This window comes from Engystomops pustulosus, chromosome 2 (genome assembly GCF_040894005.1).
Source record: "Engystomops pustulosus chromosome 2, aEngPut4.maternal, whole genome shotgun sequence".
Classification (NCBI taxonomy): Eukaryota; Metazoa; Chordata; class Amphibia; order Anura; family Leptodactylidae; genus Engystomops; species Engystomops pustulosus.
Window position 1 is genome coordinate 252258237 of NC_092412.1, and position 17219 is coordinate 252275455.

The 17219-nt window shown below is 41.7% G+C and overlaps 2 protein-coding genes across 2 annotated transcripts in view; both read right to left on the reverse strand.

Annotated features, from left to right (window-relative positions):
* The window catches only part of LOC140119628 (uncharacterized), a 128274-nt gene that overhangs the window by 59702 nt on the left and 51353 nt on the right, over nucleotides 1-17219 (reverse strand). The window lies entirely within an intron of this gene.
* The window catches only part of LOC140116807 (uncharacterized), a 30351-nt gene that overhangs the window by 6717 nt on the left and 6415 nt on the right, over nucleotides 1-17219 (reverse strand). The window contains exons 3-5 of the mRNA XM_072133245.1: nucleotides 5013-5204; nucleotides 2193-2408; nucleotides 142-165 (exon numbers count right to left, since the gene is read on the reverse strand). Of these exons, the coding sequence (XP_071989346.1) occupies nucleotides 142-165; nucleotides 2193-2408; nucleotides 5013-5204 (432 nt within the window). The remainder of the gene's footprint in view (nucleotides 1-141; nucleotides 166-2192; nucleotides 2409-5012; nucleotides 5205-17219) is intronic.

A 17219-nucleotide genomic window follows, 5' to 3' on the forward strand; every position in this document is an offset into this window, starting at 1 on the left:
GATTACTGCTCTAAGTTTTACAGTGACTTGCAACATTTGAAACGTAACGGGACTTGATGTGGTTCCAGCAGGTGAGTTGCTGCAAAAAACACAGGTAATAAACGTAGAATAAAATACAAGTTATACCAAGCTGCCACTTACCTCCTTCTTGTGCTTTGGAAATACCTACAACATAGGAGAGAAAAACTGTCATTATAAGTGACCAAGGATAATATACCCACATATACACTGTATTGTATTGTAAGTATTGGTACACCTCCTGACCCTGTACCATGTATCATCCATAACATGTGATATTATTACACTGCAGACATCCCTGCCCCTCCTGACCCTGTACCATGTATCATCCATAACATGTGATATTATTACACTGCAGACATCCCGGCCCCCTCCTGGCCCTGTACCATGTATCATCCATAACATGTGATATTATTACACTGCAGACATCCTGGCCCCTCCTGACCCTGTACCATGTATCATCCATAACATGTGATATTATTACACTGCACACATCCCTGCCCCTCCTGACCCTGTACCATGTATCATCCATAACATGTGATATTATTACACTGCAGACATCCCGGCCCCTCCTGACCCTGTACCATGTATCATCCATAACATGTGATATTATTACACTGCAGACATCCTGACCCCTCCTGACCCTGTACCATGTATCATCCATAACATGTGATATTATTACACTGCAGACATCCCGGCCCCTCCTGACCATGTACCATGTATCCTCCATAACATGTGATATTATTACACTGCAGACATCCTGACCCCTCCTGACCCTGTACCATGTATCCTCCATAACATGTTATATTATTACACTGCAGACATCCCGGCCCCTCCTGACCCTGTACCATGAATCATCCATAACATGTGATATTATTACACTGCAGACATCCCGGCCCCTCCTGACCCTGTACCATGTATCATCCATAACATGTGATATTATTACACTGCAGACATCCGGACCCCTCCTGACCCTGTACCATGTATCCTCCATAACATGTTATATTATTACACTGCAGACATCCCGGCCCCTCCTGACCCTGTACCATGTATCATCCATAACATGTGATATTATTACACTGCAGACATCCCGGCCCCTCCTGACCCTGTACCATGTATCATCCATAACATGTGATATTATTACACTGCAGACATCCCGGCCCCTCCTAACCCTGTACCATGTATCATCCATAACATGTGATATTATTACACTGCAGACATCCCTGCCCCTCCTGACCCTGTACCATGTATCCTCCATAACATGTGATATTATTACACTGCAGACATCCCGGCCCCTCCTGACCCTGTGCCATGTATCTTCCATAACATATGATATTATTACACTACAAACATCCCGGCCCCCTCCTGGCCCTGTACCATGTATCATCCATAACATGTGATATTATTACACTGCAGACATCCCGGCCCCTCCTGACCCTGTACCATGTATCATCCATAACATGTGATATTATTACACTGCAGACATCCCGGCCCCTCCTAACCCTGTACCATGTATCATCCATAACATGTGATATTATTACACTGCAGACATCCCGGCCCCTCCTGACCCAGTACCATGTATCATCCATAACATGTGATATTATTACACTGCAGACATCCCGGCCCCTCCTGACCCTGTACCATGTATCATCCATAACATGGGATATTATTACACTGCAGACATTCCGGCCCCTCCTGACCCTGTACCATGTATCATCCATAACATGTGATATTATTACACTGCAGACATCCCTGCCCCTCCTGACCCTGTACCATGTATCCTCCATAACATGTGATATTATTACACTACAGACATCCCGGCCCCCTCCTGGCCATGTACCATGTATCATCCATAACATGTGATATTATAACACTGCAGACATCCAGGCCCCTCCTGACCCTGTACCATGTATCCTCCATAACATGTGATATTATTACACTGCAGACATCCCTGCCCCTCCTGACCCTGTACCATGTATCATCCATAACATGTGATATTATTACACTGCATAAATCCCGCCCCCTCCTGACCCTGTACCATGTATCATCCATAACATGTGGTAATATTACACTGCATACATCCCGCCCCTTCCTGACCATGTATCAAGACTTAATGTATCTGCTTCATTACTACACTAGTTTCTTTCTATTGTATCCAGTCCTAGTTTCCATACCTTTAGTACTTTGGTTGTAGGATATATGACACGTTAAATTCTTGTCTTTGGGGAATGTGGACCACACATGGCGCCGGGTGCTGGTGACGGTGATGACGTCTCCTGTAATCTTCACATTATCTTCTATACTTATGGGACGTCCTTCATCAGTCCAGGTTATTGTAGGTTTCTGTTCTCCAGATGCTTCACACTCTATGGTAAATACTTCATCCTTCTCTTCAGAAACCCAAAAATAAAACCAAACATTGATAAAATGTATAGTTGTGTTTTGTTTCGTCCACCATGTGGCCAAATGACTGTAACCCTTCGGCAGCAAGTTATCCATTTGAACGCGAAAGGGGCAACGCTATCAGTCATAACAAGAGAGGTCGGTCATTCCTGGAATATTACCACTTTACAACATCACAAGTCCCTCAAGAAGACAAAGACAAATCCACGAGAGGACAGGCTAATGTGGAGAATCTCTATGGGTAATCATATCATAACTGTAGCATGTAATTTCAGCACTGTACAGGGTAAAGTGTGTAAAATTCAGTGAAAGGTAGTGGAGGAAGTGTCATGGTTTGGGGAATGTTTTTTGCAGCAAGCGTTGGACCTCTTAAACAGCTACATGGAAGAGTGAATGCAAGTGTAAATTGCAACCTTCTTCCACAACCTGCGGTTCCTTCCTTGCATTCATCACACAATCAGCCAGCAATTTTCATGCAGAACTATGCTCCCTGTCACTCAGTGCCGTGCCGTGCCGTGCTTATTAATTTGGCCGGCGCTGTCAATAAGAACAGCGTGGCTGCAGTACCGCGCCGCTGTAAGTTCGGGGCGGCCACATCGTGGAGATCCGGCAGCGATTGCGCAATATATTCTGATGCTGCTGACTTCTCTTACAGGTCCCTGCTGAAAGGGGCGGGGTGGGGTGTGTCGGCCAGACCATACAGAGGACCCCCTCATTAATAAAGTAGACTGCTAACGCAGGTGATACGAGGTCAGATCTTTTAGGAACAACTTTCCCAACATGAATTAAAATAAATTTAGTATAAATAGAAAGGGGTTGGGGAGATGAATATAGGGGGGCATGTTTGGTGGGGTCTTTTTGGGGGTGACAGGTCCTCTTTAATTATCATCATCATGTTTTTTTGCAACGTTTTTATGTTGATACATTTTGTGAAACCCTGTTCTAGTGACATGGTGACCCCTTAAAAAATATCAATCACATATTCATCAATGGAGATTACATAATTTTCTGAAAAAATCATGTAATGATGATACATTGTTCTCTGATATGGATCTCCAGTGTAGATGAATCTCAGGAGCAGTGAGAGCGCTGAGAGGAGGCTGTCCCCTGGTACAGAAGAGGGGGGCATTGAGAGTGCTGAGAGGAGACTGTCCCCTGGTACAGAAGAGGGGGGGGGGAGCATTGCGAGTGCTGAGAGGAGACTGTCCCCTGGTACAGAAGAGGGGGGGCATTGAGAGCGCTGAGAGGAGGCTGTCCCCTGGTACAGAAGAGGGGGGGGCATTGAGAGTGCTGAGAGGAGACTGTCCCCTGGTACAGAAGGCGGGGGGGGGGGAGCAGTGAGAGTGCTGAGAGGAGACTGTCCCCTGGTACAGAAGGGGGGAGGGGCGGTGCCAGTGCTGAGAGGAGACTGTCCCCTGGTACAGAAGGGGGGGGGGGGCAGTGAGAGTGCTGAGAGGAGACTGTCGCCTGGTACAGAAGGGGGGAGGGGCGGTGCCAGTGCTGAGAGGAGACTGTCCCCTGGTACAGAAGGGGGGGGGGGCAGTGAGAGTGCTGAGAGGAGACTGTCGCCTGGTACAGAAGGCGGGGGGCAGTGAGAGTGCTGAGAGGAGACTGTCGCCTGGTACAGAAGGGGGGGGGGAGCATTGAGAGTGCTAATTGGAGACTGTCCCCTGGTACAGAAGGGGGGGGGGGCATTGAGAGTGCTGAGAGGAGACTGTCCCCTGGTACAGAAGGCAGGGGGGGGGGCAGTGAGAGTGCTGAGAGGAGACTGTCCCCTGGTACAGAAGGGAAGGGGGAGCATTTCCTGCCATCACAGACAGAGAGACTTCCTGTAAACAAAGAAGATGCTGAAACTAATGTAACATATACTTGCTAGTAAGCAATGATTTCCAAAAAAAATTCTAAATTCAATTATTAATGAAGTATAAATTATCCAGAGAAAAAATCACTGCTGAATAAGGCGTCTCTGTAGTTACATAGTCAGCTGGGTGCAGTGTGTCACCTCTTCTCAAGAGTTGGAGTATCACTGCATCATGTGACTGGGGTGCTGGAACTTTAGAGCTCCTGCCCTCCCAGACACCACAGCTGCCAAATGGCATATGAGCATAAAGACCATTACAGGCACCACTGGGCTGGACCACCCTGCTGTGACTGAGGGGCTGGATCTCTTCTGTACATCAGAATTATTCTATTATATAGGTCAATACTGTTTTATTTCTTGAGATATGGGAAGAGATTCCAATCCCACGATAGGTTCCCTATATTTCAGTATAGAATCATGGGAGTTTTTCTGCCCGCTACGTTATAGTCACATGTCTGACCTCGCTCTTCCCATTGGTGGATTGAGTTTTTCTACTGTTTTTGTGCTATAATTATGAAGAAGTCACCGAGTGACTGAAACACATGAGGACTCATCACTTTCCCATCAGTATTATACAAGCGCTGCCATCTGGGAGGATTTCGGAGTATCGGGAATCCAGATTCCTAGGTTTGGATTTCTTCTAGGATGTTGAATTCAGTACAATTTCTACTGGATAAAAGGTAAATACAGAAGATGTAAAAATTCCCCCATTGGGTCTGGCGCCTCTCACCTGAGACACTTCTTTTGCTCCTGGCTTTCTCTTGTAGCTGGAAGCTGCACATCGGGGATAAGGGATCATTGAGCCATCGGACTTTCTGAATGAAGACTCCATCTAATTCCAATTGTTGTGTTTTTATCTCCGGAGGGTCTACGATGATCCTGAGGTCTGATGGACTCTTACAGACGACTTCTCTGACTCCAACTAAATGATAGAATAAAACAAGATGAATTACAATACAATCCCGCTCCTGCATAACACATCACCTGCAAGGCACTATGTACAATCTGCACAGCTCCTTCTGCTCTATAACATGCTGCCTGCAAGACACTGGGGCTCATTTACTAGGGGTCCCGTGGCTGCATTTTTGTCGAGTTTTCCAACTTCTTGGGGATCTGATTTTGGCGCATCGGCTTCCATGCGACAGAAATTGGGGGCGGGTGGTCGGACGATACGACGGATTCGGACTAAACGTGGGATTTAACATTTAAATTTGGGCCACAAGCCAAGCACTTACATGCACCAGGAAGAAGAAGGAGAACTCCGGTGGACCTGAGCAGGGAAGCGACATATGCAGGATATTGTGCGCAAAATGTGCATTCCTATAGACATTCCAGATCGGGGATCGCGCAGGACAAGGTAAGTAAAAGGCTGATAAATTACCCTACATAATACCAGTGTTACGGGTGGGGTGATACGGGAGTCTGATGTATGTGATAAGTATCAGTGATGTATGTGATAAGTATCAGTGATGTATGTGATAAGTATCAGTGGTGTGTGTGATAAGTATCAGTGGTGTGTGTGATAAGTATCAGTGATGTATGTGATAAGTATCAGTGATGTATGTGATAAGTATCAGTGATGTATGTGATAAGTATCAGTGATGTATGTGATAAGTATCAGTGATGTATGTGATAAGTATCAGTGATGGATGTGATAAGTATCAGTGATGGATGTGATAAGAATCAGTGATGTATGAGGTAAGTATCAGTGATGGATGTGATAAGTATCAGTGATGTATGTGATAAGTATCAGTGATGTATGTGATAAGTATCAGTGATGGATGTGATAAGTATCAGTGATGTATGTGATAAGTATCAGTGATGTATGTGATAAGTATCAGTGATGTATGTGATAAGTATCAGTGATGTATGTGATAAGTATCAGTGATGGATGTGATAAGTATCAGTGATGGATGTGATAAGAATCAGTGATGTATGAGGTAAGTATCAGTGATGGATGTGATAAGTATCAGTGATGTATGTGATAAGTATCAGTGATGTATGTGATAAGTATCAGTGATGGATGTGATAAGTATCAGTGATGTATGTGATAAGTATCAGTGATGTATGTGATAAGTATCAGTGATGTGTGTGATAAGTATCAGTGATGTATGTGATAAGTATCAGTGATGGATGTGATAAGTATCAGTGATGGATGTGATAAGTATCAGTGATGTGTGTGATAAGTATCAGTGATGGATGTGATAAGTATCAGTGATGTGTGTGATAAGTATCAGTGATGTATGTGATAAGTATCAGTGAAGTATGTGATAAGTATCAGTGATATGTGTGATATGTTTCAGTGATGGATGTGATAAGTATCAGTGATGTGTGTGATAAGTATCAGTGATGTATGTGATAAGTATAAGAGATGTATGTGATTAGTATCAGTGATGTATGTGATAAGTATCAGTGATGTGTGTGATAAGTATCAGTGATGTATGTGATAAGTATCAGTGATGGATGTGATAAGTATCAGTGATGTATGTGATAAGTATCAGTGATGTGTGTGATAAGTATCAGTGGTGTGTGTGATAAGTATCAGTGATGTATGTGATAAGTATCAGTGATGTATGTGATAAGTATCAATGATGTATGTGATAAGTATCAGTGATGTATGTGATAAGTATCAGTGATGAATGTGATAAGTATCAGTGATGTATGTGATAAGTATCAGTGATGTATGTGATAAGTATCAGTGATGTATGTGATAAGTATCAGGGATGTATGTGATAAGTATCAGTGATGTGTGTGATAAGTATCATTGATGAATGTGATAAGTATCAGTGATGTATGTGATAAGTATCTGTGATGGATGTGATAAGTATCAGTGATGTATGTGATAAGTATCAGTGATGGATGTGATAAGTATCAGAGATGTATGTGATAAGTATCAGTGATGTATGTGATAAGTATCAGTGATGTATGTGATAAGTATCAGTGATGGATGTGATAAGTATCAGTGATGGATGTGATAAGTATCAGTGATGGATGTGATAAGTATCAGTGATATATGTGATAAGTATCAGTGATGGATGGGATAAGTATCAGTGATGTATGTGATAAGTATCAGTGATGTATGTGATAAGTATCAGTGATGTATGTGATAAGTATCAGTGATGGATGTGATAAGTATCAGTGATGGATGTGATAAGTATCAGTGATGGATGTGATAAGTATCATTGATGGATGTGATAAGTATCAGTGATGTATGTGATAAGTATCAGTGATGTATGTGATAAGTATCAGTGATGTATGTGATTAGTATCAGTGATGTATGTGATTAGTATCAGTGATGTATGTGATAAGTATCAGTGATGTGTGTGATAAGTATCAGTGATGTATGTGATGTATATCAGTGATGTATGTGATAAGTATCAGTGATGTGTGTGATAAGTATCAGTGATGTATGTGATAAGTATCAGTGATGTATGTGGTAAGTATCAGTGATGGATGTGGTAAGTATCAGTGATGGATGTGATAAGTATCAGTGATGTATGTGATAAGTATCAGTGATGTATGTGATAAGTATCAGTGATGTATGTGATAAGTATCAGTGATGTGTGTGATAAGTATCATTGATGGATGTGATAAGTATCAGTGATGTATGTGATAAGTATCAGTGATGTATGTGATAAGTATAAGAGATGTATGTGATTAGTATCAGTGATGTATGTGATAAGTATCAGTGATGTGTGTGATAAGTATCAGTGATGTATGTGATAAGTATCAGTGATGTGTGTGATAAGTATCAGTGATGTGTGTGATAAGTATCAGTGATGTATGTGATTAGTATCAGTGATGTGTGTGATAAGTATCAGTGATGTATGTGATTAGTATCAGTGATGTGTGTGATAAGTATCAGTGATGTGTGTGATAAGTATCAGTGATGTGTGTGATAAGTATCAGTGATGTGTGTGATAAGTATCAGTGATGTATGTGATAAGTATCAGTGATGTATGTGATAAGTATCAGTGATGTATGTGATTAGTATCAGTGATGTATGTGATAAGTATCAGTGATGTATGTGATAAGTATCAGTGATGTATGTGATAAGTATCAGTGATGGATGTGATAAGTATCAGTGATGGATGTGATAAGTATCAGTGATGTATGTGATAAGTATCAGTGATGGATGTGATAAGTATCAGTGATGGATGTGATAAGTATCAGTGATGGATGTGATAAGTATCAGTGATGTGTGTGATAAGTATCAGTGATGTATGTGATAAGTATCAGTGATGTGTGTGATAAGTATCAGTGATGGATGTGATAAGTATCAGTGATGTATGTGATAAGTATCAGTGATGTGTGTGATAAGTATCAGTGATGTGTGTGATAAGTATCAGTGATGTGTGTGATAAGTATCAGTGATGGATGTGATAAGTATCAGTGATATATGTGATAAGTATCAGTGATGGATGTGATAAGTATCAGTGATGGATGTGATAAGTATCAGTGATGTATGTGATAAGTATCAGTGATGTGTGTGATAAGTATCAGTGATGTATGTGATAAGTATCAGTGATGTGTGTGATAAGTATCAGTGATGTATGTGATAAGTATCAGTGATGTATGTGATAAGTATCAGTGATGTATGTGATAAGTATCAGTGATGTATGTGATAAGTATCAGTGATGTGTGTGATAAGTATCAGTGGTGTGTGTGATAAGTATCAGTGATGTGTGTGATAAGTATCAGTGATGTATGTGATAAGTATCAGTGATGTATGTGATAAGTATCAGTGATGTATGTGATAAGTATCAGTGATGTATGTGATAAGTATCAGTGATGTGTGTGATAAGTATCAGTGATGTGTGTGATAAGTATCAGTGATGTGTGTGATAAGTATCAGTGATGGATGTGATAAGTATCAGTGATATATGTGATAAGTATCAGTGATGTGTGTGATAAGTATCAGTGATGGATGTGATAAGTATCAGTGATGGATGTGATAAGTATCAGTGATGTGTGTGATAAGTATCAGTGATGTATGTGATAAGTATCAGTGATGTGTGTGATAAGTATCAGTGATGTATGTGATAAGTATCAGTGATGTATGTGATAAGTATCAGTGATGTATGTGATAAGTATCAGTGATGTATGTGATAAGTATCAGTGATGTATGTGATAAGTATCAGTGATGTAGGTGATAAGTATCAGTGATGTATGTGATAAGTATCAGTGATGTATGTGATAAGTATCAGTGATGGATGTGATAAGTATCAGTGATGTATGTGATAAGTATCAGTGATGTATGTGATAAGTATCAGTGATGTATGTGATAAGTATCAGTGATGTAGGTGATAAGTATCAGTGATGTATGTGATAAGTATCAGTGATGTATGTGATAAGTATCAGTGATGGATGTGATAAGTATCAGTGATGTATGTGATAAGTATCAGTGATGTAGGTGATAAGTATCAGTGATGTATGTGATAAGTATCAGTGATGTATGTGATAAGTATCAGTGATGTATGTGATAAGTATCAGTGATGGATGTGATAAGTATCAGTGATGGATGTGATAAGTATCAGTGATGGATGTGATAAGTATCAGTGATGTGTGTGATAAGTATCAGTGATGGATGTGATAAGTATCAGTGATGTGTGTGATAAGTATCAGTGATGTATGTGATAAGTATCAGTGATGTATGTGATTAGTATCAGTGATGTATGTGATAAGTATCAGTGATGTGTGTGATAAGTATCAGTGATGTATGTGATAAGTATCAGTGATGTGTGTGATAAGTATCAGTGATGTGTGTGATAAGTATCAGTGATGTGTGTGATAAGTATCAGTGATGTGTGTGATAAGTATCAGTGATGTGTGTGGTAAGTATCAGTGATGTGTGTGATAAGTATCAGTGATGTATGTGATTAGTATCAGTGATGTATGTGATAAGTATCAGTGATGTGTGTGGTAAGTATCAGTGATGTGTGTGATAAGTATCAGTGATGTATGTGATAAGTATCAGTGATGTGTGTGATAAGTATCAGTGATGTGTGTGATAAGTATCAGTGATGGATGTGATAAGTATCAGTGATGGATGTGATAAGTATCAGTGATGTGTGTGATAAGTATCAGTGATGTATGTGATAAGTATCAGTGATGTGTGTGATAAGTATCAGTGATGGATGTGATAAGTATCAGTGATGTATGTGATAAGTATCAGTGATGTGTGTGATAAGTATCAGTGATGTGTGTGATAAGTATCAGTGATGTGTGTGATAAGTATCAGTGATGTATGTGATAAGTATCAGTGATGTATGTGATAAGTATCAGTGATGGATGTGATAAGTATCAGTGATGGATGTGATAAGTATCAGTGATGTATGTGATAAGTATCAGTGATGGATGTGATAAGTATCAGTGATGTATGTGATAAGTATCAGTGATGTGTGTGATAAGTATCAGTGATGTATGTGATAAGTATCAGAGATGTATGTGATAAGTATCAGTGATGGATGTGATAAGTATCAGTGATGTATGTGATAAGTATCAGTGATGTGTGTGATAAGTATCAGTGATGTGTGTGATAAGTATCAGTGATGTATGTGATAAGTATCAGTGATGTATGTGATAAGTATCAGTGATGTATGTGATAAGTATCAGTGATGGATGTGATAAGTATCAGTGATGTATGTGATAAGTATCAGTGATGGATGTGATAAGTATCAGTGATGTATGTGATAAGTATCAGTGATGTGTGTGATAAGTATCAGTGATGTATGTGATAAGTATCAGTGATGGATGTGATAAGTATCAGTGATGTATGTGATAAGTATCAGTGATGTATGTGATAAGTATCAGTGATGTATGTGAAAAGTATCAGTGATGTGTGTGATAAGTATCAGTGATGTATGTGATAAGTATCAGTGATGTGTGTGATAAGTATCAGTGATGTATGTGATAAGTATCAGTGATGTTTGTGATAAGTATCAGTGATGGATGTGATAAGTATCAGTGATGTATGTGATAAGTATCAGTGATGTGTGTGATAAGTATCAGTGATGTATGTGATAAGTATCAGTGATGTGTGTGATAAGTATCAGTGATGGATGTGATAAGTATCAGTGATGTATGTGATAAGTATCAGTGATGTGTGTGATAAGTATCAGTGATGTATGTGATAAGTATCAGTGATGGATGTGATAAGTATCAGTGATGTGTGTGATAAGTATCAGTGATGGATGTGATAAGTATCAGTGATGTATGTGATAAGTATCAGTGATGTATGTGATAAGTATCAGTGATGTGTGTGATTAGTATCAGTGATGGATGTGATAAGTATCAGTGATGTGTGTGATAAGTATCAGTGATGTGTGTGATAAGTATCAGTGATGTATGTGATAAGTATCAGTGATGTATGTGATAAGTATCAGTGATGTGTGTGATAAGTATCAGTGATGTATGTGATAAGTATCAGTGATGGATGTGATAAGTATCAGTGATGTATGTGATAAGTATCAGTGATGTATGTGATAAGTATCAGTGATGTGTGGGTGCCGAGACGGGGTGGAGCTAAGACGGCATGACGTAACCACGCCTGCCGCGAAGCGTGCTCCCTGTCCTCCACAGCCATGGAAGCGGGGCTAATGTGTCTGGCCCGGGAAGGCTCGCTTTAAGCCAGGGACATCATCGTATCACGGCAGGCGGGTAGCGGGTAACCAGAAGCACGGTTGGTCCGCATGATTTTTTTTTTTTCTCTCTCTCCTCGGCTCCCTCTATAGTCACTGGGGCAGTGGCAAGCTCACGTGCGGCTACGGTAACGGCTGCACCTGAGCCCACGAGCGGCAATAAGCCGTGAAGACCAGCGTTGGGAGGAGGCCGGCGGCGAGCACCAACCCTCATATACCAGGACGCGGTGGCCGCGTCTGGCACGCGTGAATAACAGCTGCCTGGAACAGGCAGGGCTTTACTGGGACCAAAAAAAGACCCTGGGAACATGTAATGGTTCCGGACTGGTTTCAACTTCAGTTTTTCTCCCTCTATATGGAAGGTCCGTTGCAGTGCGACCTGTTTCTGGAGGTGGTGAGATAACATGCTTTTCCCTCTGAATGCTTGCCCAAACTGTGCTGGCTTGTGCTATTACTAACTTTGCTACCACTAACTTTGCATATAAACTGCCGTAATTCTAACATCTACTGCTGCGTGGGTTGGCTGCTATTATTATCAACTGCTGCAATGGTCTATTGCTATTTTTGTACCTACTGTGAATTCGGTTACCCTGTATGAACTGCTACTATCAACTGTTGCTGGTATTTGCTGCTACTAAATTGCGGTTATTGACACCCTCTGGAGCAGGGCCACTGCAGGAGTGTTTATTTGAGTGTCACCGGCGTATGCTACCACCGACTGCAGAGCTAGTAGCAGGGCTATCTCTTAGAAATTGTTTCCATCAAACGCTCCAATTATTCGTTGCTAATTACTGCGGCCATTTAACGCCCATTATCGTCCGCTGGAACATGCTTACTGCCTGTACGTTTGTTTATGCTTGCAAGCTATTATTAACCCTGTATACTAACGGAAAGCAGCAGAGCCGGCTAGACCTAGCAGCAGAAAAGAAAGAACTGTAGCAAACAGAGGAACTCCTTTCCATATACGGGCCGGTCTTGAGGAGGGGTCAGTAACCGTTGCCATTATTTGCCATCCAGGACCGCTACCTTTGAAAGTTGTCCGCTTCTATGTGCCATTAACGGCGACCCAGGACTGTTGCCGCTTGTCATTAATTGCGACTGTCCGTTTCTGTCTGCCGGCATCGCTGTTTGAGACGGTTTCCACCGATTGCTGCCACTGTCGGTTGCCACGTGCTAATCACTGTGATTATAAAACTCTGCTATGACTTGCCGTTAATAACTTGTGTCACCAACTACGACTAATGTCTGTTGCTATTGTCTGTGCCTATTAACTGCGGCCATTGCCTGTTTGTGTTTTTTGTTGCTGTTTTTTTTTTTTCTTTTACGGGCTATCTCAATGTCAACTTGATATTGTATTTAAGACTGGTCGATAGTCCGTGGCCAACGTTTGACATCGACAGTCTGTTGGTTCCTTGCTATTTACAGCTACAAAGGCAGCCAGAACAAAATTGTATGCTTTTGTCCCTCTTTTATGCATAGGTCTCTCTTTGACTTATTGCATATCCATGTTTGGTTTTCTAATTTTTGTATGATACAGAGATCGTGATTTAGTTAGGATTTAGACAGATAAAGATGGGGCCAAAAGGTGCAGGAACAGGGAGAAAATCCCTAGGTACATCCCCATCCAAAGACAAAAATAGTGGAAAAACGGACGGACAGAATAAGCTAGACAAGATCTGGAATTCCCCTCCAGGCAAGACCAGAACAGGTCAGAGAGGAGGGGGTAATGAGTCAACCGCATCAGCAGCAAAAAGCACTGGCTCTCGATTCTCCCCCTTAGAACAGGATCCAAGCGAAAATAGTGAAACTGGAGAGGGGAGAGAAATACTGAAGGAAATCTTGGAATCCATAAAGAAATGTAATTCAGATATGGTTGAACAAGTGGGGGCAGTAAGAGCAGATATCTCCCTATTAAGAGAGGATCTTAATACGATTAAAGAGAAGTTAAAATCTACCGACGAGAAGGTCAGCAAGTTAGAAAAAGATAATGTAAATACGAAAACCCTCTATCAAAAGTTAGTTGTTGAAAACAAGGAAGAAGGGAGAAAGTTCAGGATTTAGAGGACCGTTCCAGACGCAGCAATGTTCGTATTGTTGGAGTGCCAGAAAGGGCGGAGGGAGAGGACGCTGTCCGATTTTTTAGGGATTGGTTTCTGGAGAAAATAGGCAAAGAAAAGCTATCCCCGTCTTTCTGTACTGAAAGAGCACATCTAATTACGCCTAGGAAAGGAACGCCCCTAGGGGCGCCACCACGTCCAATCCTTTGTAAATTGCTGGTGTCCAGCGACAGAGACGCAATTTTAAGATGGAACCGTTCAGTCTCAGAAGCCTGCATCAACGGGTCAAGGGTATTTATTTACCCAGACTATTCAGCTCAAACGTTAAAAAAAAGAATGAGTTTTGTTGAAATCAAGAAAAGGCTGAGACTGGCAGGGTTGGAGTACTCTTTACTGTTTCCGGCCCGTCTTAGAATTATACATCAAGATCACACGCATTTTTTCCGGACCGGACACAGTAACGGAATGGTTGGATGCAAAGGGCCTTTAATTCCCCGGTGTCAGTCACATCTTTCTTAATAAGGCTTAGTTAAGTTTTATGGTACTGTGGGGTGTGTTTGTTTTTTTTTTTTTGTTTTTTTTTCTTCTCCGTGTGTGCTTCTCCCTAAGATCCCATGTCGGTTAAATTGTTTGTCTGGAATGTAAGGGGCCTTAACGAAAAAAAAAAGAGATGCATTCTAACGGACATAATAAATAGACATCTACCGGCAATTGTTGTCCTTCTCGAGACCCATCTGACGTATGACAAGACGTACTTAATTAGGAAAGGTTGGAGCTCAGAGGAATTTCACTCAGTTTTTTCACAGTTTTCACGGGGTGTCTCAGTCCTCGTCCACAGGTCGGTAAATTTTCAAATCGAACGCTCACTATGTGACCACGACGGTAGATTTATATTTCTCAAAGGGCTCCTTTTCGGCGTCCGATGTATTTTGGGTTTTGTGTACATTCCATCCTCATTTAACTTTCAGGTCTTGAATAAGTTTGTGGAGTTTGTGGGCGACGGAATGGAGCACCCCGTGTTCCTGGTGGGGGATTTCAATAGCGTGTTGTCTAATGAGTTGGATAGAGAATCAGTTCTCCATCAGAATAGAAATAGGGTTCAGTATACACAGCTGGCAGGTTTTTGCGAGGAGATAGGTTTAAAAGACGTTTGGAGGTCCCTATACGGTAATAAAACAGTGTTTTCTTGCTATAGTCAGACCTATAAATCTAGATCACGCATTGATATAGCTTTAACAAATGATAAAGGATGTTCATTAATTAAAAATATGAAGTACGGCACTAGAACCATCTCAGACCATTCCCCGATTTTCCTAGAGCTCTTGGTTAGAAACAGTGGAAAGAGACCGACCCAGTGGAAGTTCAACCCCCACTGGTTCAACCTGATAGGGAATCTAGAACATATTAGAAAAGACCTGAAGGACTTTATTCAGACTAACTGGGGCACTGCCCCTGACCTGGTTGTCTGGGATACCATCAAAATGTTCCTTAGGAACTACCTTTCAAGGGAAGTAAAAAAACGACGTGGGCAATTCTATATAAAGGGAAAGAACTTAGAAAGCAGGGTAGTGGAGTTGGAGGAGAAAAGCATTTATGATAAGTCGGAGCAGACGCGGGGGGATTTGGTTAAAGCCCAGCAGGAATACAATACATATTTGTCGGATAAAGCACAACAGCGAATCTTCTTTCAGGGACAAAAAGATTTTTGCGAGGGACACAAACCTGGGAAAAGGTTAGCCGAGAGAATTAAATGTAATGCTAAAACACACATGATCAATGCCATCAAAAAAACATCTGGGGAGGTGACTAACGATGAGGGCGAAATTGTGAGAGAATTTGAGCTCTTCTTCCAGGATCTATACTCCTCAGACCTACAGAGCACATATAACCAAATCCACGAATATCTTGACAACATTCCATTACCCCAAGTATCGGAACATCAAAGAGACATGATGGAGTCCCCTGTGTCAGTTCAGGAACTTGAGGAGACGCTTGGTACATTTACTGGGAACTCATCGCCGGGCCTCGATGGTTTTCCAATGGAGATCTATCGAAAGTTTGGCGATATTCTGTTTCCCCTATTGGTTCACATATGGGAGGCAAGCCAAGGGGAGGGTAATCTTCCCATGTCAATGTACGAGGCATGTATCACCCTGATTTGCAAAAAGAATAAGGACCCGACGGTAATAGAGTCGTATCGTCCAATTTCACTTCTGAATACAGATGTGAAATTGTTCGCCAAATTGCTTGCGAACCGTCTGAAAAAAGTTGTTAGAGATATAATACACGAAGATCAAACGGGTTTTATCCCGGGGCGCTGTATCAAGACAAACTTACACAGATTGTTCGGTGCCATCCAACTTGGGCAGGGGGGGTCCCGCTACATCCTGTCTCTGGATGCTGCAAAGGCGTTTGACAGGGTGGAGTGGGCCTTCCTTTGGGAAGCAATGGAAAGATTCAACCTGGGAAGGAAATTCATTGAGTGTGTAAAGTTATTTTATGCAAAACCCAGGGCTAAAGTAAAGGTCAATGGGGGGCTGTCCCGGGAATTTACTTTGACCAGGGGCACTCGTCAGGGTTGCCCGCTTTCACCCCTCCTATATGCCTTGTTCATTGAGCCTCTAGCGGTTGCCATTAGGAGGGATGAGGGTATTAGGGGGTATGGATGCGGGGGCCCTGGCGATAAAATCCTGCTTTATGCAGACGACATTCTGCTGTGCCTGGGGGACTCCTTGGAGTCGGTGCCAAAAGCAATGAATTCAATAGAACAGTTTTCGAAAGTTTCGGGGTTACAAATAAATTGGAAGAAATCTACAGTATGTAAAATTGACGACTTTCCAGGGGCGATTGCTGAGAAACTTGCCCTAATAGACAATAGTGGTACCTTCGAATACCTGGGCATTAAAATCAACACTAAGGTCACTGATTTCCCCGAATTGAACATAGCCCCCTTGGTCAAGAGATTAGGAGAGAGAGTCGGTATATGGAGTAAACTACCTCTGAGCAAAGGAGATAGGATTGGACTGGCTAAAATGGTTATCCTCCCACAAGTCCTGTACGTTATTACGAATTGCCCCTGCTGGATTGAGGACAGATGGTTTAGAGCATTGAGAGCTATCCTGAATAAACTCTTATGGGGGAGGTCAAGAGTGCGTATTAAGCAAGAGTTCTTATGGAAAAGTGTTACGCGTGGAGGAGTATCTCTCCCATCCTTTTTTCACTATTATATTGCCTCGCAAA